General features: G+C 42.8%; 1 protein-coding gene across 4 annotated transcripts; it reads right to left on the reverse strand.

The window, feature by feature from the left end:
* Positions 1 to 756: 756 nt before the first annotated feature.
* On the reverse strand, positions 757 to 23,153 carry LOC133140216 (protein RUFY3-like). 4 transcript variants are annotated; one of them, XM_061259896.1, is made up of 18 exons: positions 22,667 to 23,153; positions 13,740 to 13,913; positions 12,165 to 12,282; positions 11,905 to 12,006; positions 11,169 to 11,292; positions 10,585 to 10,649; positions 10,411 to 10,476; positions 10,221 to 10,290; positions 9,577 to 9,669; positions 8,999 to 9,082; positions 8,373 to 8,540; positions 7,835 to 7,932; positions 5,600 to 5,719; positions 4,619 to 4,754; positions 4,141 to 4,214; positions 4,012 to 4,036; positions 3,356 to 3,433; positions 757 to 2,453 (listed from the first exon to the last, which is right to left on the reverse strand). In XM_061259896.1, exons 1-18 carry the CDS (start codon positions 22,932 to 22,934, stop codon positions 2,310 to 2,312), a joined length of 2,007 nt encoding a protein of 668 aa, XP_061115880.1. In that variant the 5' UTR covers positions 22,935 to 23,153; the 3' UTR covers positions 757 to 2,309. The 4 variants fall into 4 exon arrangements, with proteins under 4 accessions (XP_061115880.1, XP_061115881.1, XP_061115882.1 ...); XM_061259897.1 differs by lacking the exon at positions 22,667 to 23,153 and adding an exon at positions 18,445 to 18,783; XM_061259898.1 differs by lacking the exons at positions 757 to 2,453; positions 3,356 to 3,433; positions 4,012 to 4,036; ... (1 more) ...; positions 4,619 to 4,754; positions 5,600 to 5,719 and adding an exon at positions 5,946 to 7,209.
* Positions 23,154 to 25,026: the final 1,873 nt, after the last annotated feature.

The following is a 25,026-nucleotide window of genomic DNA, read 5'->3' on the forward strand; positions in this document are numbered from 1 at the left end:
CTTGATCACTCCCTACTCCCCAGCTAGACCACTCCGGTCTGCCAGCTCTGGTCGCCTTATGGTTCCCTCTCTACGTGCACCTGGCGGTCGAGCTGCACTTTCACGCCTGTTTTCCATTCTGGTTCCTCAGTGGTGGAATGACTTGCCTACCACTGTCAGGACAGCAGAATCCCTCCCCCTATTTCGATGCAGACTCAAAACCCACCTTTTCAAACTCTACCTTCTTCCTCCCTTCTGATATCCCTATCCTCCTTGTCTAACCCCCCAAAAAAAGCATTTCATGTGTATTTTCCTAGTTATGGATGTGATGCTTTGACTTGTGGAAGAACCTATGCACTTGTAAGTCGCTTTGGATTAAAAGCGCCTGCCAAATTACTAAAATGTACATGTAGAAAAATGACCTCAAGGTTCTGAAATTAGTGTCAAAGTGATTGTAAAAAACCTGTTTCTCTCTCTCCACTTCGGTAACTGTGGTGAGCTTTCTGGTGCAAAATGGCTGCCACATCACCCAGGTGGGTGCTGCACATTTGTGGTTTTTGGAGTGAGTTCCCTCATCAATGTGAAGTGCTTTGACTGTCAGAAAAGGTCAATATAAATCTACCCATCCATCTACAGCATATGGCTTTAAAGAAATCTCCAAATATAGATGAGGCCAAACCCATGAATCTTGCAGTTCATGGTCTCAACATGATTGTGTTTGCAGCCTTCATGCTCTGCTTTCATGTATCAAGATCAAAACAAAGTAATCAGCGCTGCTGCGTTTTAATAAAAGTTTATTGTTCAGCAATCATTTGAAATGAACCCCAGAAAAATATTACACCATAATTTCCAGTTACAACAGCTAGTAGCTTACAATGCCATGAGAAAAGCTCACAGGACTTCAATAAAGCAATGCAGATAAAGCTTGATTGTACAAAGCTTTAATGAACTCTCTTTGATATGATGCACATTCCATTTTTACCCAGTCAGACACTGTGGGGAAAAAAAGTGGTTACTGGAGAAAAGTAGCCAAAAGGCAAAAAAAAAAAAAAAAAAAAAGCCCACAAATGCGATTAAAAATGGTGTTCATGAAGTAAAACACTGTCACTTCAGTTAGGTACTCCTCTCAATTCAGTTAGAAAACCAATGGGAGCATCTAAAAAACATTTTTTGCATTGAGAGATCCAGCAATTCAATTCAACAAAAGCAACTACTTCTCTGAAGAACAGTGATTGCTAAAATATAGACTGGAACCTTTGTTTGCAATGCACTGTTGCCCTTTCGAAAACACCATTGTGTTTTGGTAGCGTCTTGAAATGACTAGATAAAATGTGTGTTCCATAATGGAGAAAAGGCCAAGATCAGGCTGGCAGGCAAACTGCATGATGATAACATGAATGGCAGGTCTTGCCTTACCCTAAAACAGGGGTCGCAGCCCTGATCCTGGAGAGCCGCAGTGTGCTGGATTTTGTTTTCACCTCAAAATCAGCAACTGATTCAGACCAAAGAAACAAGGTGAGGCAAGTTAACTGTGCAATCGACTGCTTTCATTGATCAATTAAGTGCTGAGTAACAACAAAAGCCAGCACACCCTGCGGCTCTCCTGGACCAGGGTTGCCGACCCCTGGCGTAAAGGGGAAATTTCTCTGAGTACAATTCAACTGCAATTCATCCCAGACACTGTTTTATCAATAGCGTATTCCCTTAAGCTTGTGCTGCAAGAGCTTATATTGGCATGCACTTGTGCAGTTTCAATCCACTCAGTGGACACTTACCATTTTCCATTCGTTCCATGTTACCGTGATCAATGTAGCCATGAACATATGCAACACTGATAAGATCTTGCACACTGCCAAAGGATTCCCTTCTACCAATAATTCTACATGAGCAGATACCCTACGTAAATACATGAACGCAGATGCTTCGAGCCGCGCAAAGTGCATTTCATGCATCGTTGCATTCTAAAATATGTCACCTGAACTTCTAAATGCAACACAGGTGTGTGATGCAGGGTTAAATCTTGCAGTGAGGGCACGCTATAGCAGGCAACAACAGGATGAAGCAGTCTTCTTCCATTTGTGCCTTCTTCTGCTCAGTCTTTCACAACTGTCCTGGATGGTGATGTCCTTGAGGACTGGGGTTTATTACCTCCACAGGGACAGAACACACGTTGAGGATGTACAACTGGGCAGTGCATTTGCAGTGCGTTAGCCTGGCGTTGTCATTTGCGTTCACGTACTTGCGTAGGGTATGCTTCAGGCCTAAATGTTACACACATTCCCTATCTGGAGTAAATCATATGTTTATTTGTTCTTGTGTTCCCTGCAGGGTCAGGAAGGACTCGAAGCGTACTGCTGCAGTAGTTTTGAGTGGCAGGTGTTGCAGACTTGAACAGGATTGATTGAGGAGGGCAAAGGCAGCTCATTGGCCAGACAGCTCTCACAGAAGACCTCTCTGCAGTTCTCACACTGTCTCTGCAACAAAAAGCCAGAAACGATCCATACAACTCATATACGCTGCAGTCCGTACGTATTTGGACACTAGTACAATTTCTGTTCTTTTGGCTCTGTACTCCAGCAAACAATTTATTTCAGTAAGCATATTGATTGTCCGTCCCATGTCTCTGACAGCTTTTCTGTTCTTATATCTGAGCCTTCCTTAACGGTCATTGACACAACTCTGTCCTCATGTTGATAAACGCCAATGACAGACTCCAAAGGCAATCAAAAGCCTAGAATCAAGACTAGACACTGAAAGCTCTCTTATACTCTACCTCCACCAGGGAAGTGATTGAATACACCTGACGAATCAAATTAAAGGTGACAGTCTGCACTTTAACTTCATAGTGTGGTTTAATTTCAAATCCAATGTACTGGAGTACAGAGCCAAAAGAACAGACATTGTGCCACTGTACAAATACTTATGGACTGCACTGTATGCTCCATACAATGCTCCTTCGTCAAAGATATACCCGAATAATAAGTACGCACAAACATGCCTGTCAGGAAGCATGAATAGGGTTATGGTGCATATTGTCACCACCAAAGCAACAAGCGACTTTTACCATGACATACACCCTCTGCCTACTTTTGACTGTGACATAAGCATTTTTGAATGCCTATACAGGGCTTACGAAGGAGATCATACCACTTCTGAAGCAACGTTCTCTTCCAATGCTGATTTCCCATCTGGTACCACCAGTAAGAGAGCAAATCATATATTCCATATGACTTAATATTTAAACTTCAATTCCAAGATGCTTGCTTTCCACTTATAATAGGGTACAAAGATAGATGAAAACTGAGCGAAGTACCGTTTGCGGTTTAGACTACTATTCTTGGCAAGAAGTCTTTCTGTCATGAATTAACAAGAGTACCTTGGTCCTTGTCAAAGAGTCCGCGTCCTCACACATGTTGCAGATTGATGGCTGAATGTCTTCAGTCACTGACTGAACCTTGAAAAGAGAACAAAATGTCCACTATGGAAGCACTGTATCCTAGCCTTGACTGAAAAACAGAGCAGGCCCCTGTCTGTATAATTTCCCATAATAGGGAACTAGTGTGTCGGTATAATAACATTATCATGACCAGAACACTGTTCTGTCTCAAGAGGTCTCAATACCTTATCTTTACAAGTATTGTATGCTTATATTTAGACTTAAAATCACTTTCTACAAAATAAAGCAGATTGGCAAGGAGGTTTTATCATTTCAAGATTTGCCAATGGGGTAAGAATTCCACTAAAATAAAATAAAAACTAATAGTTCCTCATCCCAAAATAAAACATGTTTAATTACAAGGCTGAAACACTCGTTAACCCAGCTGCAAAAAACAGCTCAATCTAGGTTTTGAAAGCTGATTGCTGGTTGACCAGTTTGGACCAGCTCCATACCAGACATGATTCGACCAGCTCAAGCTATGTTTTGATATTTTGGTAGTTGGCAATTTCAAGCTGATCATAGCTGATCATTTTTCACCAGGGAAGACATGTTATTTTGCAGTGTGAACATTACAGGAAGGACACAAAACAAACCTGTTCATCTTCAGTTTGTGACGACCTGAAAGAAGAGAAAATTTTGTATCTGCACAAGTATTCAGTGAAACAATATTTACAATCTGATCACTTACAACAAGGGGTGGACAGACTCTTCCGCACACTCACGTGTTTGAACCAAGACTTTCCTTCTCCAACACTGTCCGCAGTTGATCGTTCTCTTTCCTGACTGCCTCCAACTCCTAATTGGGGGAAGAAATGGTCTGTATATTTACTAATGTGTCAGTGAAATTGGCCTAATTTTATGAAGCAAAGCAGACGGATTGTATAGCTGAAATTAACACTCCTAGAGGTCAATATCTTTATTCCACAAGGCTTAACTGCCCAACCAGCAATTTTCACATCGAAAAATTAAAAAGGTGTAATATCGCTATGTAGTTTCAAACCAAACATCATGGTGCTCTGAAATGCGAGTTATGTATAAAAAGCACTGTCCGTTCTAAACGAAAAATTTCTAAAAATATAATTTAGTAAAAGCTGAGACTCTTTAACCACATGTGAATAGTTTGATTAAAAATCTAAAATTGTGGAGTAAAATCTAAGTCTAATGTCCAAATATTATGGAGGGCACAGTATCCATTCACACCTTTCTTATGTCTTCCACCTGCTTCTTGACGTCTTTCTGTGGGGAAGGGGGTGGCTTCTCCACTGAGGGGGGGTCAACATGGGCAGCTCCACCCTTCCTTTCCCTCTCCTTCTTCAACTCCATCCCCAATGCAAGCCTGTGAGACGCACCCAACCCTAGCTGAGTTTTTACATCCGTCGTATATATCATTAGCCTTAACAACTCCCTATACAAGCCTGCAAAACACACTGAACACCTGCTGTGTATGGTTAGCCTTAGCAGCTCCATCCCCAATACAAGCATGCAGAAAACACAGATCACTCTTCTTTACACCAGCCATTAGCCCTAGCGTCGATCAAGACAAACAGGATTTTCATTGGGGAAAATAAAAAACATTAACAGGCTAACGGCTAACTGACTGGTCCAGACCTCTCAACACACACCTGACCTTGAATGAGAGCATGCCTCTGCTCATGTCCACTCCTCCGTCAGTACAGTAAAGTATTTTATGGGGCCCTGTCATGTGGGCTGATCTAATAAACGGTAATCAGTGAGGGAACAACGTCACTGCCTCCCAGAATCTGGTGAACTTGCACAGCCCAAATTCATATCCACTGTTAAAGTCAAAGCTACAATCTTCAGCTGTGAATGTCAATAACCAGTCAAAACTGATCACAGATGGATTTTTATTTATTTATTATTTTTATTTATTTATTATTATTTAAATGTGTGGCGCACCAGTGGGTTTGTTCTCGAACAGGGAAGGTGAGATTCAGCTATGCTTCACTACCCAAAATCCTCTGGTGTCTGAAGTAGGCTCATTGAAAAACAATTTGTAGCCATTTTAGAAACTGGCAAATTTGCCTGTGACATACTTTGTGATCACTGATGAAAAGCAATATACATTATAAATACCATGCATCATTAACAAAAACATGATCAATAATACTAGATCAGTATTATTAATTATTTGCGTCATTATTAACGCTATTAATATTGTACCTCTGCTTCTGCAGCTGCTCCACCTCCAGCAGCAGGCTCTCGATCTTGTCGCCAAACTCCTGCTTGAAGAGGCGATTGGCTTCATCGGCCAGGTCCCGGTCCCGCTCAGCCTGCCTGGATCTGGGTTCGAGCCACATGAACGGGGTGGTAAAACCAAAGTCGTGGTGGGGAAAAACACCCAAATCCACCCCACATCAAAGGGAGGAGAGAGGTGGATAAAAATAAGAAAGAAAATAAATAACTAAAAATAGCGGCTTGGGGGTGAACGGGAATGGGAGGTGACATTGTCATTCTTTCCACAGAAAGAATGGAAGGGTTCTGTCCAAAGACGGTGAACCAGGCCAACTCGTTTTCAAACTGTTGTTGTTTTATTAAGCCTTTTTGACTACATTTTACATCAATGTTATATCAACACACATTGTCCTATTCCCTCCCACCAATAGGCTGCCAAATCAATATCTCAGTCACAACTTCCATAAAAACACCAACCTTACACATGCGTTGGGCAGCTCAAGCTTAACATCCCTATGAAATATCAGGTTCATGATAAATTCATTCATTCTTTTGGTGACTCCTGCTAGTGTTATGTCAATGTCTTACTTCACGTATTTCAGGCATGTCATTGAGCAACACACGGAAGCAAAACCAAAACGTCCCCAAAGGCTCATTTTAATTTTGTAAATGTTTAGGTTCCGAATCATACACACCTCTTACACTCATTTATACTTTATTTAAAGACAAAATAAGCCTTTTCAACTCATTTGCATAGGGAATGATTGGCATTCAATCAAAAACCCAGCTCTGCTTAAATCAATCGATCTAAGCTTATATGCTGCTACACAACAAAAAAAAAAAAAGTCAATACCAAATATTAAATAGGCTATTACTACACCAGTGCATAATGTGGAGTTTGTCAGGCTGGTGGATTTTGTCTAATGTTTTTATCTAATTGTTATTGGGGAGGGGGGGGAATCTGTCAACACTGAAAGGGACACTACTGCTTTTTTGTCCTGGATAGACGCCATTATCTTTCATTACAAGTAGACACCTTGTCATAGCGCTGTGATACACTTCATTTTATGTCCAAACATTCTTTGGAATAGGCCATCTGTTCACACAGAGCAGTACCTCAGATTCCCCCTCTATCTGCGATACCCTCACAAGAAGCATTACTTTGCCCACTGCAGAATGGGATGCGTCGTAACAGATGTCATCTGCCATTTCAACAGTACACTAAGGTGGACCTGGGGAGTACCAACAGGCAGGAAATGCAAATATCAAGACTAAAATTGTCCTCAAGAAGAATACGCCCCTGCAAAGTTGCGTTCTCTTCCCCCCTATGTAGGCCTTTTTGTTCTCAAATCCACACAGGAAGCTACTTTAGTAAATGGAAATGCAGGGGAATTGTCTGAAGACTTAGGAAAAGCACCTTGGAATTTTCGGAAAACCAACAATTGCGTTAAACATGAAATCGTTTTTTTTGTTCGTTTTTTTTTGCCATTTCCAGAATTCTGAAAATGTTTGTGATCCTCATTGTTCAGTCCTGTGACTGAAGCAGCTTCCCTGCTGCAGAGTTCAGGCTCCGGGCCTGTTTCACCAAGTCTTTTTCCCTGTCCAGGAAACGGATGACAATCAGCAATGGAGGGTGGGCGGGTGGGGAGTGAAAATGGTGCGACAGAACAAAATAATGAGGAAGAGGAGAGGGGAAAAATGCGTTATTACAGGACAGGATTCACCAGCTGCTCTGCAAAAAGCACTTCCTCAAGGTCGAGAGGAATTAACATCAACAGGAAAGAATGGGGCAAGGAGCACATCCCGGATACAACAACATTCAAAACACTCTTTACACAAGAACTTTCTCGTTTCTCTTTGCAATTGAACCGCAGAACTGATTTACGTCATAATTTGTGCAACCAGGGGCCATCCAAGTTTTTGGCAAGGGCTCACATCAGTATTTGATGTGTATAGATGTATAGATATTGATATAGATATTGTTACTTGTATAGGTATTGTTTTTATTGGCTGTTGTATTGTTGTATTCTAGCTGCCAACTGTGGTATGCAAGTTTGAAAGTTGATTGTACTCTTCAAGGGTTCTGATTTTCTGTATGTTTACACTAGGACTCAGAACTGTACTGTCCTCTCAGGTCTGCTAAATGCCATGTAATGTAATATTTATTTAATATTAATATTGTAATATTTAGTTCAGTTTCGGGCAGTGCAGACTACTTCCTACCTCTGCTCCAGCTGTCTGATGGTTGCTGCCATCTGATTGGCTTTGTCCTCCAATCGGCTGATTATGTCACTCTTCTGTTTCACAGTGACCTCTGACCCCTGTGAACAGACCACACCGTGTCATACCGCCGTGCCATATGACAGAGCTGCCATTCCCAACAGTCTACAGTACCTTTTTTTAACTGTTGCAGAGCCAGTGCTCTCTTTTCAATAACACAGTGCTTTGCAAAGGCAATGTCCAGCATATTGTTAAAGGGAACCTTCCCTTCTCATGTAAATTTGCATTATGCCACAAGCCCATTCCGACAACAGACAAGAAAATCTACCCATCTATCTATATCTATCTATCTACCCATCTATATCTATATCAACCCATCTATCCATCCCTTGATCTCTATCTACTGTATCTTATCTATTGACCTATCTATCCACCTGCCTGTCAATTTGTCTATCAAGGCTATACATCCATCTAAATTTCTATCCACCTATCTCTGTGGTTGTCTCCTCCCAGCCCTGGGCCCCAGGGGGTTAGGCGGTACCTGGGACTTGTGGGACAGCTGGTGGTTGAGGGTTCGCAGGTCATCCAGCTGCTGCCGGAGCTCCACCAGGGCGTCCTGTTTCTCGCAGATGTCCTTCTCCAGCATCTTCATGGACAGCTCCATCTCCTGCTTCATCCCAATCTGGAGCTCCAGCTCGCGCTCCACGTCCTGAGGGAACGGGGAGGGTGTTAGGGTCTCTCTACCTCCCTCACACTGGGGTCCGAGCTTACTCTCAGCACTTTACACTGCATTGCATTCACTTAGCAGCTGCTCATGCTTAAAGCACCATCAGATGCCCTCAATAGGATTATGAGAGGAGTTCTACAGAAAAAGATAACAGTGTTGGATCCAGCTAATATTAGCATATTCAACTATCGCAACATTCATATTCAACAATCCTGACACGCATATTCAACTACTGCGATGCTCATATTCAACTAACCAGGCATTCAGACTGTATACTCAACTGTCCTGACACACATATTCAACTATCCCGACACACTCCTTTTCCGTGTCACCAAATGTTGGAAAACAAGCTTTGCAACAGCAAGATGTAATGACCTCTGTTTACTTGTAACTGCCAAAAAATAAGACAGACATGAGCAGACCATAGAAGAGATACTGACCAATCGCAGCTGGGTTTCCTCCTTGAGCTGTTTGCGGGCCTCTCCCAGGACCTGTCCGTCCGTTGCATCTTCAGGTTTCGACACCTGTGTGGACATGACACACACCCACTCCAGTCAGCCATCTTAGATATTTAGTGATATAACAGTGTTCTATATTACACCTGGCCACTCCACAGTGGATATGAAACAGTTGGCCATAGCAGTAATGAACTGGGTACAGAGAGGACAGACCAGACCTCTTTTACTACTGAATTGGATCAAATACAGATTTTCCTTTGTGTGCCCTGCAGAGGTGGAAAGTCCAGGGGTCTGAAACTAAAAGTTATGCCCTGTGTTTCTTCCACCCATGAACTCACCCAGCTGATTTCACTCATTAGTTCTACCTCCTGGCTGAAGAATTGCGCTGCAAATTAGCAAATCCAGGTGATTGGAATAAAATACCCTCCAAGGTTTCTCCAAAATGCATGTATACTCAAGAGAAACTCAAAAAAGATATGAGCAAAGTAAGCTGACCTAGGATTCAAATGCGTTGTTTGGCGTTACGTAGATAAAAACTGGACGTATGGAGGTGTAAATACCTTGCGATCACAATCCAGCATGTGAGAACTCTCCTCCTTTACCCGTTCCAGATCTTCCTGAAGGGTTATGATCCGGTTGTTTGCAACTGCAAGCTAAAAGAGGGGAAAGACAATAGAACAACAGTTTCAGAAAATTTGCTGAGTAAAATGTAGATGAAAAGGGAGGAATTAAATGAGGGTTGCAAGTTCAAATCAAAGGAGCGGGGATAATATACCACTGAATAACCAAAATTGGAAGCACAACCTTTTCAAACCAGATTTGAAAGGACAGAACAAGATACTGTACAACCCTTGTCTCCCTGTCTACTTAACACTCCATGCAAATTATATAATAATCATCTAAGCAATGTTTAATATTATATGTATTTTATTTTATTTCAAACCTGACTTAAAATGAATGCTCTACCACTTTAGTCTGAGCCTCAGGCTATCCAACTTGTAAATGTAAACTATGGATAAATCATGTACTTTAAATAACTGAATGATCTAAACTAATAGGTGTTTTCCCCTGGAGAGCATAGTAATTTGATTGGGTCTTGGGAGTCAATGTTGCAGAGGAGCTCTGCCCTAAAAGAGGTCCACAATCCCTCACATTCTCAACAATAAACATCTGCACAAAAGCACAAAAATGAGAAAATTCCCACCTCTTCTGTTAACTTTGAATTGGACTTCTCCAGTGCATCCACTTTTGCTTGGAGATTGTTCACTGAGGCACTGTTTAAGGAGAGGAACAACAGTGATTTCAGCAGAAGAGCAGTTAATAAAACAAGAAACATTTAGCCATAAAACATGCATGTATTCAATGACAGGTCTGTTTAAATAACATGACCGTACCTCAAATGTCTATTAAGTTCTTCAACGTAATTCTTCTGGTCAAGAATGGCGGTTATCTGTCCGTCACTGAAATACGGAAAGGAGACACAAGGATGCAGTGTTTAAGCAGACGCATTCACAGCTGTGGGCAGAGGAATCTGCACAAAAGCATTTTATTCCCTGACACAGACTCACCCTTCAGCACTTTTACTGCTGTGCCCACCGTCCTTTAAGTACATGGAGAAATCTATAACGCCAACCTGCAAGTGCACACACGATGAAAGAGAAACGCCAGTCACCATTATGGAGTTATCAACAGAGACGCACTCATTTCCACATGCTGCTTATTGGCTCACCCACTAAACAAGCGCTGCTCTATACTGCTCCTGGAAATCTACAGTCATGTTGGTTTTCATTTCAATCCTAATTTGGCACAACCGATTCTACGATTTAGCAGCTCGACGAGATCTCTAGCTGTTGAATGAGGTGTGCTTTGTTAGGGTTGGAGTGAAAACCAACAGGATGGTGGATATCAAGGAACAGGGTTGGGCAGCCCTGCTCTAGCTGTTGAATGAGGTGTGTTTTGTTATGGTCAAAACCTACAAGACGGTAGATCTCCTGGAACAGGTTAGGACAGCACTAAACCATACTAAAGCAAATGCTCAATTCCAACTAATCCATGCAACTTGAAATCAGACCAGTGCACAAATAGAAAAAATGCTAGCCCATCTGAAGACTGATGGAGCCAGTGTGCATCCTGTAGTAACAGGTGAAGTCACCTGAGAGTCCAGATCTTCCCCCTTCATGCAGAGGTTTGCGTCAATAACGTTGAGCCCCACCAGCAGTCCCGCGATTACCGCTCCCTCTTCCTCCATCATTAAAGCGTTCGCTTCATAGAACTCACTGAAGGGAACAAGGAACAACCACACACTCCAGGGATCACCAACTCTGGCCCTCCAATCCAAATCCAGCCCTGGTTCTTTTCTCCTGGGTAATTAGTGCTGCAGATTGGCCAGACTGTTTTCACACCTGACTCCCAGGTAAAGGGGGGGGTGGAAAACCAGCACTCTGCCCTTGAAGACCGTGATTTAATGATCCCTGACACACTGCATTCTTCCTTACGATGTTATTATTCAATACCTGGCAAATCCGTCCTGTTTATATTTCAAACTCTTAATTATGCATACATTATATCAAAATCCTACAATATATATAACTCTGCAATGCATGTGCATTGTAGTGTGATATTGTAAACATACAATATAACAGGACAAGTCCACAAAATAGTGTACAGGACTGCATACATGACACCACCATCCACATATGCATGTTGTGATATACACACAATCTACATTAAAATCTTATTCCTTACGTTTAGGATGTTTTAATACTAATGTTGAAATACATTCCCTTTTTTGTAAAAGACTGGAATTCTCTCCTTTACACTTCACATTTATACACTAAATTTGTATGACATAGAAGTGCCAGAATGATAAACTGTGAAACCGAATGTACCTGAGCAAGTCCTTGCGGTTGATTATGGTCTTCATGTAATCAGACAGCTTCTTCTGCATCAGAGCCAGACGAAGCCACGCCCTCCCCCGGCCCAAGGGGGTTCTGGGAAGGAGAAGAGGAAGCATATCTTTCTGTGTTGTAAATTACGATATTCCCAGGTCTGTATCCCATTTAGAATATCACTCCTGTGAAAACCACACCTTGGCCAAACATAGCTTGTTTCATATGGCATTATGGACCAGATCTAAAGTATTGCTTACTTGAGTCCAGGAAGGTCCTTGACACTGGCAGTGATCTCTCCTGCTTCTGGGGTCAACTTCTCCACCAACTCCAGTGGCCCCCAGAAAGACTTGTTCTGCCCAAGGAATGTCTTCTTGCCTGCAATACGGACACAGTCTTCTGTAGAACTATATCAAATTAATATTTGTGATCGCCTTTAAAGCTGCATCAATTCTCTTAGGTACACTGTCCTGCAGTATTTGTTGTTCCAAACATATTGGACGACAGACTTGATAAATTTTTTATCTGAAAAGTGGTCTATTACTTAATGTTACTCAATTTAATTTCAATTTAATCTAGGGTGCCTAAAACTCTTGCACAGTGGTGCATGTTTAGTCGTAAATAACAGCAATTGCATTTGAACCATAGCCCTGCAGAACAGATGGTTTTGTAATGGTTGAGACAGAATTTTGGACTTTGGAGTTTGTTTAGACTAGGTTTTGAGGTCTTGCAGCCCAGTTGGCAAGCTGAAAGGCTATCATAACGCATAGCTTTCCAGATGGCTAGGCATAGAACACAGAAAGGAGTTATATAATCAATTATTACACAAGGACATGTGCCATTTCGAAATTGATGTGTAAAAAAACAACAAAAAAATATCAGCAAGTAGTGATTATTGTGCAGTGCACTGTGTGACTGAAGCAGAACATGACGATATCATTCTTCCTCGGATTAGCCCCGATTTCACACAGCTTGCAGCAAACCGCAGTGTTGACTTTATGACAGTGTGATTTTGTTACGACTGCAGTTTTATTATACTACTCGGACCACAGTGTACAGGCAGCCAAAACAAAAGCAGACAAAGCATCCATACCTCACCCCTGACAACACAGCTGGTTACAACTGTGGTCTATACCCACAATTCAACTGTTCTAATCAACAGGGAATAGAGCCAACCTATCAGCAAATGGTAGCACACTTGTCAATACGTAGTGAACAACTGGGTGGCAGGCAGCACTTTTCTCTGTAAGGAGGGGCTGTGTGTGTATACAGTACATACTGCAGTTAAACACACAGCCGTCACCAGCTGCCAATATGCCTGGTCAAACTTAGGGCTCACTCCAATCGCTTATTATCCTTCCCTGTCTCCTTGTACCTTGCCTGACCTGGAAATAGACAGAGTTCTGCCATCTTAAGGAAATTCTTATCTGTTAAATGCTTCAAGGTGCTAGGAGCCAGGAGCTAAGAGGGTTGAGCAAGGAAACATGAGTACATTCTTTTGCAAAAGTATTTATTTGGAAAATGTGGCGTATAGACGATTGACTTGTTGTTCCACCTTTACCCATCTGCCACGCATCTGCAACTGTAACTGACATGGCTTCGAACCTAAATTTGAAGGAGCAATAACATTCTATTTGCTTAATTCACTTTTTCTTCATCCCGCCCCCCCGCCTGCACCTCCTTCTCTCGCTCCCTGTGCTTGCCTCCCTTGATGGAGCTAGGACTGAGGGGAAAGGACGCTAGGAAAGGAAGAAAGGGGTGAAAAATAAGCGGTTGGAATGAGCCCACAGAAAGCCTGCAGGGCGGGTCATCGACGGGGCCACCAGGGGGCGCACTTTTCAGGCCGTGCTTCAGGCAGTGCTCCATCACCACGAAGAACTGCTGCAGGGGGGCGTAGTCCGAGTCCAGGGTGCGGCCCAGGTTCAGGGCGGACTCGATCAGACCCTTTATGCTCAGCTTGGCCATGTTCATCAGGTTCAGCCGCTCGATGCCGATCGGGTCCTTGGGGTCTACAGAGAAGGGACGAGAACGGGGAGGATTAAAAGGGCACGCATGTGCTGGTCGCCATGGTGATGGCACTCAAACAACCTGAACGGCATTCAGCGATGATTAGGCCCATCTCTGGAAGAGGAAGGGGTATTCACTTGTATCTGTTTTGGTCAGATTTAACCCAAATTTCACTCTAGAAACACATTCAAAATCACGAACACGTGCACCTAAAGGTGAAGAGAACAGCTGACGAATAAGTAAGATAAGCTGAAAACAGAAAACATTTATCCTTGGATATTTCCAGTGAAATATTTATTTGAATTATTTTATCTGTGACCTGTATTTATAATACACTATATATGGTGTAGCCCCTGTTCATAAAACATGAAAAGGGTATAAAGCGCTGATCTTGGACTTCTTAGTTCACAGTTTAAAATATGCACAGGGAGGACCAGACCCTACATCAGCACTCCAATTCGCACACATTATGAATACGGGTCAAGGACGAGAATATGGCAGGAGACGTGATGAGACGGAAGGATGAGGTACACTCCGTACTAGCAGGAATGTCTTTCTGTTTGTTCTAATAAAAGCACCTGAGTATGGAGAGGGGAAACACTGACACTGGACACTTCTGACATCTCCCATTCAAAGAGCAAGCCTCATATACAATACAGCAGCTTTCCGACATGTAGGCTACTTCATTAAGGCCCGGACACACCAAACCGACGGTCGGCCGTCGGACGTCGGTGGCACCCTGTCGGCCGAGTCTTTCCAGTGTGTCCCGCACGCCGACACTCCGTCGGCGTGTTTTGGAGGGAGCCCCCGGAGCCGTCGATGAGAGAGAGCTCTCTGATTGGCTGTCCAGCTAGCGAATCAGTGCACGAGAAGAGAAACGGAAGCGACGAAAGCAAGCCATTCCAAAGTTACTATCACTACCAGACATAATTTTCGATTAGTATTACTAAATAGCGAGAGAAGGAAATTGCTGCAAACTGTTTGTTGTGTGCGAGACAATGGCTGCTTCTAGGTCCAATGCAATGCAAACGCATTCCCCGGTCTTCCGGTTTCCATTTTTTGAAAGACAAATACAGACTACCGCCACCTGCTGGTGTGGAGAGTTATTACCTCTCACGCAGGCGCAGAACGTACGTGCAACTCGGCCGTCGGCGGACCGTCGTTGCGGTGTGTTCGGCACAGCCAACATTAACGACGCATATCGAAGCGAGGCGATCTTTGTCGGCGCTCCGCGGCCAACCGTCGGTTTGGTGTGTCCGGGCCTTTAGACTGACTACCCCCCAAACCATTAATACAACCAAGCTTTCACTAGAGTAAAGGCAAATGTGGAGTACTTTACCTTGTAAAAAATTTAAATGATTGCATTTCTATTTTATAACCAACATGATCCATTTAAGGAGTGTTGATACTGTTTTAATGCTCATTTGTAGGTGTGTTGTCCCAACACACAAGACAGGGTTCAGAAGAGAGTGCATTTAGCAGAGGAAATAAAATTTTTTAAAAAACATAAAAACCCACAGCCGGGAAATTAAGTGCCTGAAGCCAGGAAATGTGGTTGGAAAGCAAAGTAGAATCTCCGTAGAGCAGCGGTTCAGAGCAGGAGCAGAGAGAAATAGGAGGCTGTAAAATGAGTGTCCTTCAGTACTAGAGGGATGGCTTTTACAATGCTGCAGAATGTGTCTGTGGGGTGTGTGTGCATGTGCCTGTGTGCATGTGCCTATGTACGTGTGTGCATTTGTGTGTGTACGTGGGGCATGCATGCGCTCGTGTGTGTGTGTGTGTGTGTGTGTGTGGGTCCTGTCCTATAGTGGTGAAGGGAGGGACATCTGTACTCAGCAAGCATTTCACAGTGCAGGCTTTGTACAACAATATTCCCCAGTGTACTGCACTTTATAAGGGCAGACTGTCTGTCAGAGCTAGGCCAGCACATACACTTTATACAGTACACTGAATAGGGCTGCAGATTAAGGTTTTTATAGTAACACATGCATTTATTGTTAGAGTTACGTGCATATTTGTACAAAAACCATATGCTGGTATGGTTAGTAAATTCAAAGTTCCAAACAGTTCTGAATGCCTTACGTCAACTTTCACAATAAGACACAGACTGCAAAATCTATTTCACTACTAAAGCCGTGGTTTTTGAGAATACCTCAATCATATTTAAACCGTACTTATGTCCCAGATCTAAAATACCAGTAGGGCCAAGTGACTGTATCTCGATAATAACACACTGGGCACAAATCAAATTCAGTGTGACCTATTTGAAACCACTGATGTTTAACCTGCCTGAGCAATCAATGAGAAATGCATTTGTAAAGTTATAGCATAGGCTGATCAATATACTGTAAATATATGGACCCAACTACATCCAAAATTGTACAAGGTGCTGCACATCCAAATCAATTAATTATGAGTCAACAATGACATTTCATCACCCAAGTAAAGCAGTATCAGGCAGTTGGCCAAGTATGGCTACCTCCATTTTAAAGTGCTTATCAGTAGAGGCTGCCAGAGCCACAGTCCCCAATGCACCAGAGGATAGGCATCAATGTGCAGGCCTGATTTATCCACCCTCCACAGTCGCCAAGGTTATTAAATGCAAACGATGTATAAAGTGTTTCTACACAATGTCCCACTGGCTGTCTCCCCTGGCTGGTTTTATAGGTGCACGGGCAGCCAGGAGTACAAAATGTCTGTAACTCACGCTGAACATAAAACAATCCAATGCCAGGTCCATTCTGCTGGAAACCAAGTCATACTGCCATATATTACCTGAGCAGATGTAGTCAAAGGCTGCTCAGTCTGTCCATACATTGCTTTAATTCTGAAAATCACACATTATAACTCCCCCACACCATTAAACTGCCACTGAATCCCATCATTAATTTAAGCATTCATGCGTAACCCCCCCCCCCCCTCTCCCCCAATAAACCAGTAAGAGCCGGCCTATCAGGGCCGATGATGGACCTAGCGAGTCAGCACATTTACACTGCTGAGGTAACGGGTCGAGTGTTTTCTCTTGATAAGCCGAACATTCTGAGAAACCGCTTTCCTCCCTCCTCACACTCAGCACTTCACACTTCTGTTTGGCAGTTTCCCAAACGCAAAAGTGAACAGTTAGAATTACAACTGGGCCTTTTCATTAGCCTATTCAGCTGAGGGAAATCTAAATTTTAGTTGAATGAACATCATAGTCATACTCAATAATAATCACACCAAGGTATTTTGTACAGAATAAAAGTTCTGAGTAAAATCAAGGCAAGTGATTTCTTTCCATATGAGGACTTATCCCTACATGAGGCACATTCGAGAATGTCCATTTACCTCCACTGTTCAAAGACCAAGGAACATTACTGACATACAGTCACCATCCTCTCATTTCACTTTAATTCTCAAAAGAATAAACCATCAATTTTCAATGTACTCTTTTCCAAACAGACAGGCTGTTATATATGGAACAAGTTTTGTTATTCTGGGAAACAAAGACAAACTAGACAAAGCTAGGCTACGTCTTCGACATCACAGCCCAAGATTACAAAATAATTAGCCTTACGGCTGTAGTTTTGTGTCTCGAATATGCACTGCAATGAAATGTCCAAGGGATGACAATAATAAAAAATGAGGCATGGTGAAAAATAAAAGTGAAATTAATCACCTCGTACACTTGACAATGCTTCCAAACCAAAACAATGTAAAAAAAGACAGGTGAAAATAGGATAGAAAATGTGTGATGTTCGCTGGAGTTAATGCGTGAGTCTCCCTATTCCTATCCTGGCTAAGCGTATGCTGGAAGAGATACAGCAGGCCATTGATGATTTGTAGGCTACCATAGCATATTCTAACATCAATGTAACATTTTGAAAACTACCTTCACAACTATAAGCCAACCACCTGAATAGCCTAGCATAAACATTGAGGTATTAATGCAAGGCAGATTTAGCCTAAAGATAGTAGCCTAGACTGTTTGCACTGTTAATCATCATGAAGGAAGTTAGGTTTAAAGTCAATTATTAGTCAAATGGAAATCTCTCTAACATTACATTCAAGTACTTTAAAATGTATAGCCCGTACAGCATTCATAGAAAAGCATAGACAACTTTTATCTTCTCAGAATAAAACTGAAACATTATTTGAACCTAATGTAGGACCAAGGATGCAAAGATGTAACAAATACAAATAGCAACAATGCGCGCCACAGTCAGTACCACCGTTTCTGGGAAAGAATGTTCTAATCCCAAAAGATAATATTTTGCGAAGAACACAGTGAAGGAGCCAGAACATGCACACTCTGAAGAAGCTAAAACAGCAGTTGCCATCTGTTACAAATTTTTACGAAAACAACCTCACTGCATGCAACTATAACACATACATGCAGCAAAATGAATGGTAGCCTATATGTATGCGTATGTAAGAGTGCGTTTGGTGAATGACGTCAGACAGACGGTCCGCAGACCCCCACGGACCCCAGGTTACGCCCAGCCTGGCGAGCCCGTCCACCCAGCATGCCATCCCACCCCCACGCTTACGCACCTTCCTGGGCAGGCTCCGGGTCAGGGGTGAGGGAAATGTCGTTGAGTTCTCGCAGACAGAGCCACTCCCCGTCCACGGAGACCCGGAAGTTGCAGAGGTAAATGGTCTCGCGAGCGGCCTGCGTGATCTTGTCGGTGGTGGGGGTCGGCGCTTCGCTCTGGGGCGTCAGGTCCGACATGATGACTCAGCTCATACGGGAACAGTGGCGGAAAAAACTCTGTCCGCAATGCCAAGTCAAAAAACTACTACTCTCAAAACAAACTGAAAATATAAATAAAAATAAAATAAAAGCACTGCAACCCTCTGCTTCTGCTCTTCTGGTAGCTTCCGCAAGCGACAGCAGAGGAAAAGAGAAGGAACAAAAAAACAAAACAAAAGAGGGGCAAGAAATGAAAGGAGGAGTGTCTGCTAGCGATCCTCAGCAGGACGGAGAGATGCTGCTCCTTTCTCTCCCTCCTCATCCACCCCTCACCCCCGTCCCTCCTCCCACACCCCCCCCCCAGGGATCAGGGATGTACGCGGGAGAAAGCGCCACCGTCTCGGACACAAAGCGTGGAATCCTGCCACTGCTCTCAGATTCCCGGCCTCGGGATTTAGGAACGAGCTGCGAAAGCCTGTCAGCGCGCCCGGAATGAAAACCTTCCTCTCCTCTGTAGAGCTGGCCTCGGACTAATTGGATTGGCTGTGTGCAGCGTGCTGGGGTGGGCGTAGACTAAAATGGCCGACTGATGAGCTGTGCTGAAAATCATGCACCACGTGAGCAGGTGGTACCAGCAGAAAATAAATAAATAAATCCCAGGATGCCTGATGCTGCTGTTCATGCAATGGATCCTCATCTATATCTCTAGTGTGGACAGTATTGCTTGTTTGGGAAGCAGGCCTGTTAATCAAATGCAGATTCATTTGGTTCTGATCCTTTGCTCACTGCCTCACTTTCCTCACTCAGAGCAAAAGTGCCTCATTTTCACTCACTGCTATAACAATCCAGACTCAGCATTAAGAAAATAATAAGAATGATAGATGATGTTTGGAGATCAAATCTCCTCTTCAATAGCTAGGCTAAATATCAAATGTTCCCTTCCTGAGCAAATAAACTCCATCAACAAAGACTAAAGCTGCAATGTGCATACACTCTCAAATATTCTGAAATATTTTAACATCTCATCCAGGAGAATCAATAAAGGCCATTATGCTGTCACAGTGAATTGGCATTCAGCCACTGAGTGATGAGACAGCAACACTGTCATTACAATGACTTCACTTTAGCACAAGGGAAACGATCATCTGTTCTCCGAGCTGTAAAATTTGATCAATGGGAGGTGAAATGAGATCTTAGATAGTATTGCTGAAGCTCCGACTACCGAAAACTCCCGAATTGTCTGGACATTTCTCCCCAGTAAAGATAACCAGTAGTCCGAGACAGACCTACAAATTAAACATTTGCATGACAATAATAAATGACAAATCAAATAAAATGCCATCTGACACAAATGGCGGCATTTATATAGCACCTTTATCCAAAGCGCTGTACAACTGATGCTTCTCATTCACCCATTCATACACACACTCACACACCGACGGTGATTGGCTGCCATGCAAAGCACCGACCAGCTCATCAGGGACACTTAGACACACACAGAAACCTTCAGACTGCCAAACGACTGCTCTTACCGCCTGAGCCAACGTCGCCCCATACAAGCATGGTGACGTTCATGGGATCAGAATACAGTACAATACATGTAGCCTAACATTGACCCTAACTAATGACCCTCAGTTGTGAGATATAGGCCATTGCTTTATCTTCCCACAGATATTACCATACATTTTCAAGTGTTCTTTCTGCAAGTTAATAGCCTATCATCAACAACACTTTCCCAAAGTTTCAGAATACATTATGGAGGCCACTAAATGTAAGTAATGTGATGGTACACAATGGCCATTCACAGGTTATCTTGATATTAACAATGTATGGCCATTTATTTATATTTTAATAAGTAGGCCTACATTATGCAACCTAGTTGCCCTCTCCATGAAAGCAATAAACATGGTTTAGACAGACAACTTATTCATGTATTAATGTTTGCTCAGACCCAGTTTGATGTATTGAGTTTTGTTAAGTCTGGAGAGGAGGTAAAAATAATTTAGCCTAAAGAAGTACTAAAACAATGAGTGCACTGTAATGCAAACTAGCAAGTCATTACTGCTTCAGAGGAACATCAATAAAACTGACAGATGGACAGACCAAGTCTATTTTGCTCAGTTTTGAATAACAATATCACCCTTTAACAATCCACAGTGGACAGGCAATTATGGAAATGTATTTGAAATTATGCTTCATTTTGAAGGGTATGCAGCGTCAAGACAGGATGGCAACTACAGCTAGCACTCCTCTTTAAGGTGTTAGTAATTACTTTTAGCCAAAGTGTTGATTACAATATGGGCAGTAAATTAGGCTTAAACAATTGTTATATAATAAGGTCACAAATGGAACATCCCCAACAGTAATTACTGCAAAGCCGTGTCTGTATTTTCCATTTGCCAAGATTCTTCTATTGTAAATGAAGACGTCCTGCAATTATTTCTGTCTAGAGAGCGTCACTTTGCATCATGAATACCTGCTTTTCACCAACCGTTTAGGCCCCACAATTTAAGCAATCTCCAGTTAAACATGTTTATGTCCGTCCACGGCCAGTAGCCTAATCCTCTTGCATCAACTCAGCAGGTACCAACTTGCTAAATAAAATAATATGGCAGTAGACGTGGTTAATATGCTACCCTACCCATCAGGGGTCAGCATGTAAAGTAAATGGATGTTAGGCTAGATATACTGGATTTCTACATATTTAAAAACCACTGCATTCATAAGAGAAAATATAAAACGCAATTTAAGAAGTAGTCAATTCCAGATCCTCTTCTCAGACAGCTCGCTACAGCAGTATGCTACTCCTGTTTTTGATAAGCAGAAGTTGAGAATTCCCCCTGACATCTCCTACGCCATATTTAGGAAATGCTAAGCTTCCAGCATTAAGATAACCATAGCCTATTTATAGGCCTATCCTAGTTCAAATAGAAAGGATACTTGTTCTAATCTAATCACCTGGATTTGCAAATTAGCACAATTCTTCAGCCAGTACATCAAACGTATTAGTGAAATCAGCTGTCTGAATTCATCGGTTTAAGAATTCATCGGTTTTACAAAATGTACACGCTTTTTAAACTGCCATTACTCTCTCAATTTCTACACTACATGCATATATTATACATCGTTATTATACAACTTCTGTGTAGTACTTATACTTTCTGAATTATGAGCATTTCTTTGAGAACAGCTTTCTTCTCACTCTAGTCTCACGCTAGATATTCTACAGTTCAGCCAATCCGCATTTGACATGCAAATTAGCTGTGTGCTCATAGCAGAGTTCATATACACTCATTTTATTAGGTACACGAGCTTGTAAATGCAAATATTTAAACACCATAGTATTAGCAGTAGTAGCAATAGTCCACCGATTTGTCGCAATCACACTCCGCAACCTGCTTTTGCTTGGCGTCCAAAAACGATCGGGCCAAACGAACATAGCTAAATACTTCGATTTAGTTTTGGTAATGCATTTTCAACAACAGACGTAGCTGCTAGGCTACGACTCCGCTACTCTAGCTAGTAGCCTAATGTAATCGTTAGCCAAAGGCTACTTAGGCTACACGTTTCCCATTTGCCCATCAAGATAAATTGCTGAACTGCCTAACCTAACCGTAGTCTGTATTAATTTCCATGTAATGCATACATTTGTTCCACGCGCCCCAATTAAAAAAAGATAAATTAAACAGACCGATCTGCCATTAATGGCTTATTTATCATGTGACTGTGACGAACAACCGCACAGATAGAGCATGGATGGAACATTGGGAAGGACACGTGTATGTTGTACTCATTTAGGCTGGTAGAATGTATTTGGCTGTGTGTTGAACAAAATGCCAGATTTAGCTACTCACTCACCACATCCCAGTTACCCTGAAAATGTGTATTTCGATGTTGCGTTTTCACTCAGCTCCATACTCCGGGCGCACCTCTTTCCATAGGTTGCGGTCGAAGCGAGAAAACACTTACCTTTATTTGCACAGTCAGCACATTTTCACAGAAAAATACCATATATTCAAAAGCTTAAGATCCCAAAGGTAAAACGATGACGTTTAAACAACTTTGCCGAATTTCAACACTTACTTTTGTTCCTGATTCTCTGGATTTGGAACTCATACTGTGGCGAATCGGGAACCCGGGGATCCCTCTTTGTGAATTGTATGTTCCCAGAAGAACTTAGTGCCTCTTTAAAGTATATGACCGAGGTAGGAGAGAACGATTCTTCGGGGCTGTTGGCGTAATGCCCGTTATTGTCTTGCTGATGTGACATTCCACCAGCGGAATGGTCCAGATTTTCTGAAATTTGCAAATCCCGGACGCCTCCTGGTGATGCTGAATACTGCTCCGCCATCTTCAGTTTAAATTCATGTGACTCTTTTCCTGTCTCACTACGAATGCCAAGTCATAGCCAAACTTCAATTCGATTGTAATCCCCGTGAAAGGCTCTGGTCTCTGTTGTTTTTATTAAACGGGAATAATCTGTCAAATCGCATTATAAGATGTTCTGACCTCCTAGCCTAAAACCAAGAACTTCAGAAGTACAAGCAAGCTTCATGTCTCGGGTATGACGTCTACCCCGTTTGTTTACCTGCGCCGCGAACTTGCCAGTGTTCTTAAAGGCACAGTGCACGTTCCGAAATAGATACAGTGCATAGGCAGACCGTGCACAACAATGATTGTGCAATATGAGCGATTATAAATATGAAACACTGTAGAATTAAAGCAGTGGTAGAAATGAATCAAGAAATGTAGACAAATGTAATAAGCATGTATGTATTTGTGCAATGCTTTACATATATGCGACACCAGACTAAATTAGGCCTACAGCAGTCAAACAGTTTTCCACTACTGCACAACTGACGCAAGCCTATGAAGTGGTGAATGCTGTGACCTGTGGGAAATTGGTGTTTATTGGTTTTTATATTTCTTTACATTTTAAGAACATTTTCTTTTCTGTTTTTAAACACATTCAGTTAATCCAAGTAATCATTTTAAGAACATTTTCTTTTCTGTTTTTAAAACACATTCAGTTAATCCGAATAATCATTTAAAAACATTTTAACGCAGAAAAAACAAACACTATTACTTTACATTCATTTTAACGAAAGAAATGAAAGAAACTTAAGCAATGGAAATGCAAAGTAAAAGTGGATTAAAATTCCCAAAGGGCATGATTGTAAAGAAAACGACAATGTTGATGATCCCCACTGACGCTGGAGCTCGACTGACTTGCATCCCCCTGGTGGACCTTAGAGGACCCCTCAGCCATCAAGGAGGACCTTGGCAGGAACCTGCTCAGGCCCCAAGGCCCCAGACCCACCTGGCCATGGAGAACAAGTGGTGGATGTGTTCTCAGTGCATCCGTTCTGAGTGCATCTGTGGGGGCAGCGTTCAGTCATGAGCAGAGACACCTATGAGCAGTCATCCAGACAATGTCTTTCTTTTTGTTTGCTAGACACTTCTGTGTCACATTTGCCCAGATTACTTGCGGGTCCTGGTCTGGCCCACCCCTCAGGAGGGTAACGGTTTGGCCAGATCTTAAATAAGCCATAATGAGTTTATAGCTCCACGAGGTCAGGCCAGCCCGGACAATACCGTCCTGTAGGCAAAGTCTTTCAGGGCTTGATAGACATAGGGAGGGTCCCAGCTATAAAAGATGGTGAAGTCCAGCACACCCAAGCCCATTGCTCTAAGGAAGGGGGTGGCATAGTACCTGGCAAAGGTACTCTTCAAGGGTTCTGAATTTCTGTATGTTTACAGTAGGACTCGGAACTGTACTGTCCTCTCAGGTCCACTTTTGCACTTGTTCTTGTGTTTGATTTGCACTTTGTTGTACGTTGCTCTGGATAAGAGCGTCTGCTAAATGCCACATAATGTAATGTAATGTACCTGAGGCCTTACCCACCTTCCCTGTGTTCTGGACAAGGGTGGCCAGACCCTGCACCATAATGATGTTTACGATATCTGGGACCCCCCGCTCCCCCTTCCCCCTCCTCCTTGAGGAGGGTGACCCATTTAAGCTTTTCCATATTGCTCCCCCAGGCAAAGCAGAATGCTAACCAGGTAATTTGCTTACCGGTGGCTCTGTCTGGGGGAAACATCCTCCCCACATAGAGCAGAATAGGTAGGACAATTGCCTTCAGAATCTTGCCCGCCATGGTCAGGGGCCGTGCAATCCAGCTCCGGATTTTATTTTGGACGTGGCCAAGGGTTCCCCCCAGCTGGTTCTCCCTCCTCCCTCAGCCTGGAAGGTCACCCCCAGGAGCTTGATGTTAATTCTACGTGCAGGGAAGGAAACGATCAGCTCCTCACTCCAATGTGGAGACAGAAGCAGTTCACTCTTGTCCCTGTTGACCAGGGCACCAGTGGCCACACAGAAGTCATCCAACACCTTGGTGGCACAAGTGATGGAACTACTATCTGTGGTGACGATGGCAATGTCG

Source organism: Conger conger, chromosome 11, assembly GCF_963514075.1.
Source record: "Conger conger chromosome 11, fConCon1.1, whole genome shotgun sequence".
Classification (NCBI taxonomy): domain Eukaryota; kingdom Metazoa; phylum Chordata; class Actinopteri; order Anguilliformes; family Congridae; genus Conger; species Conger conger.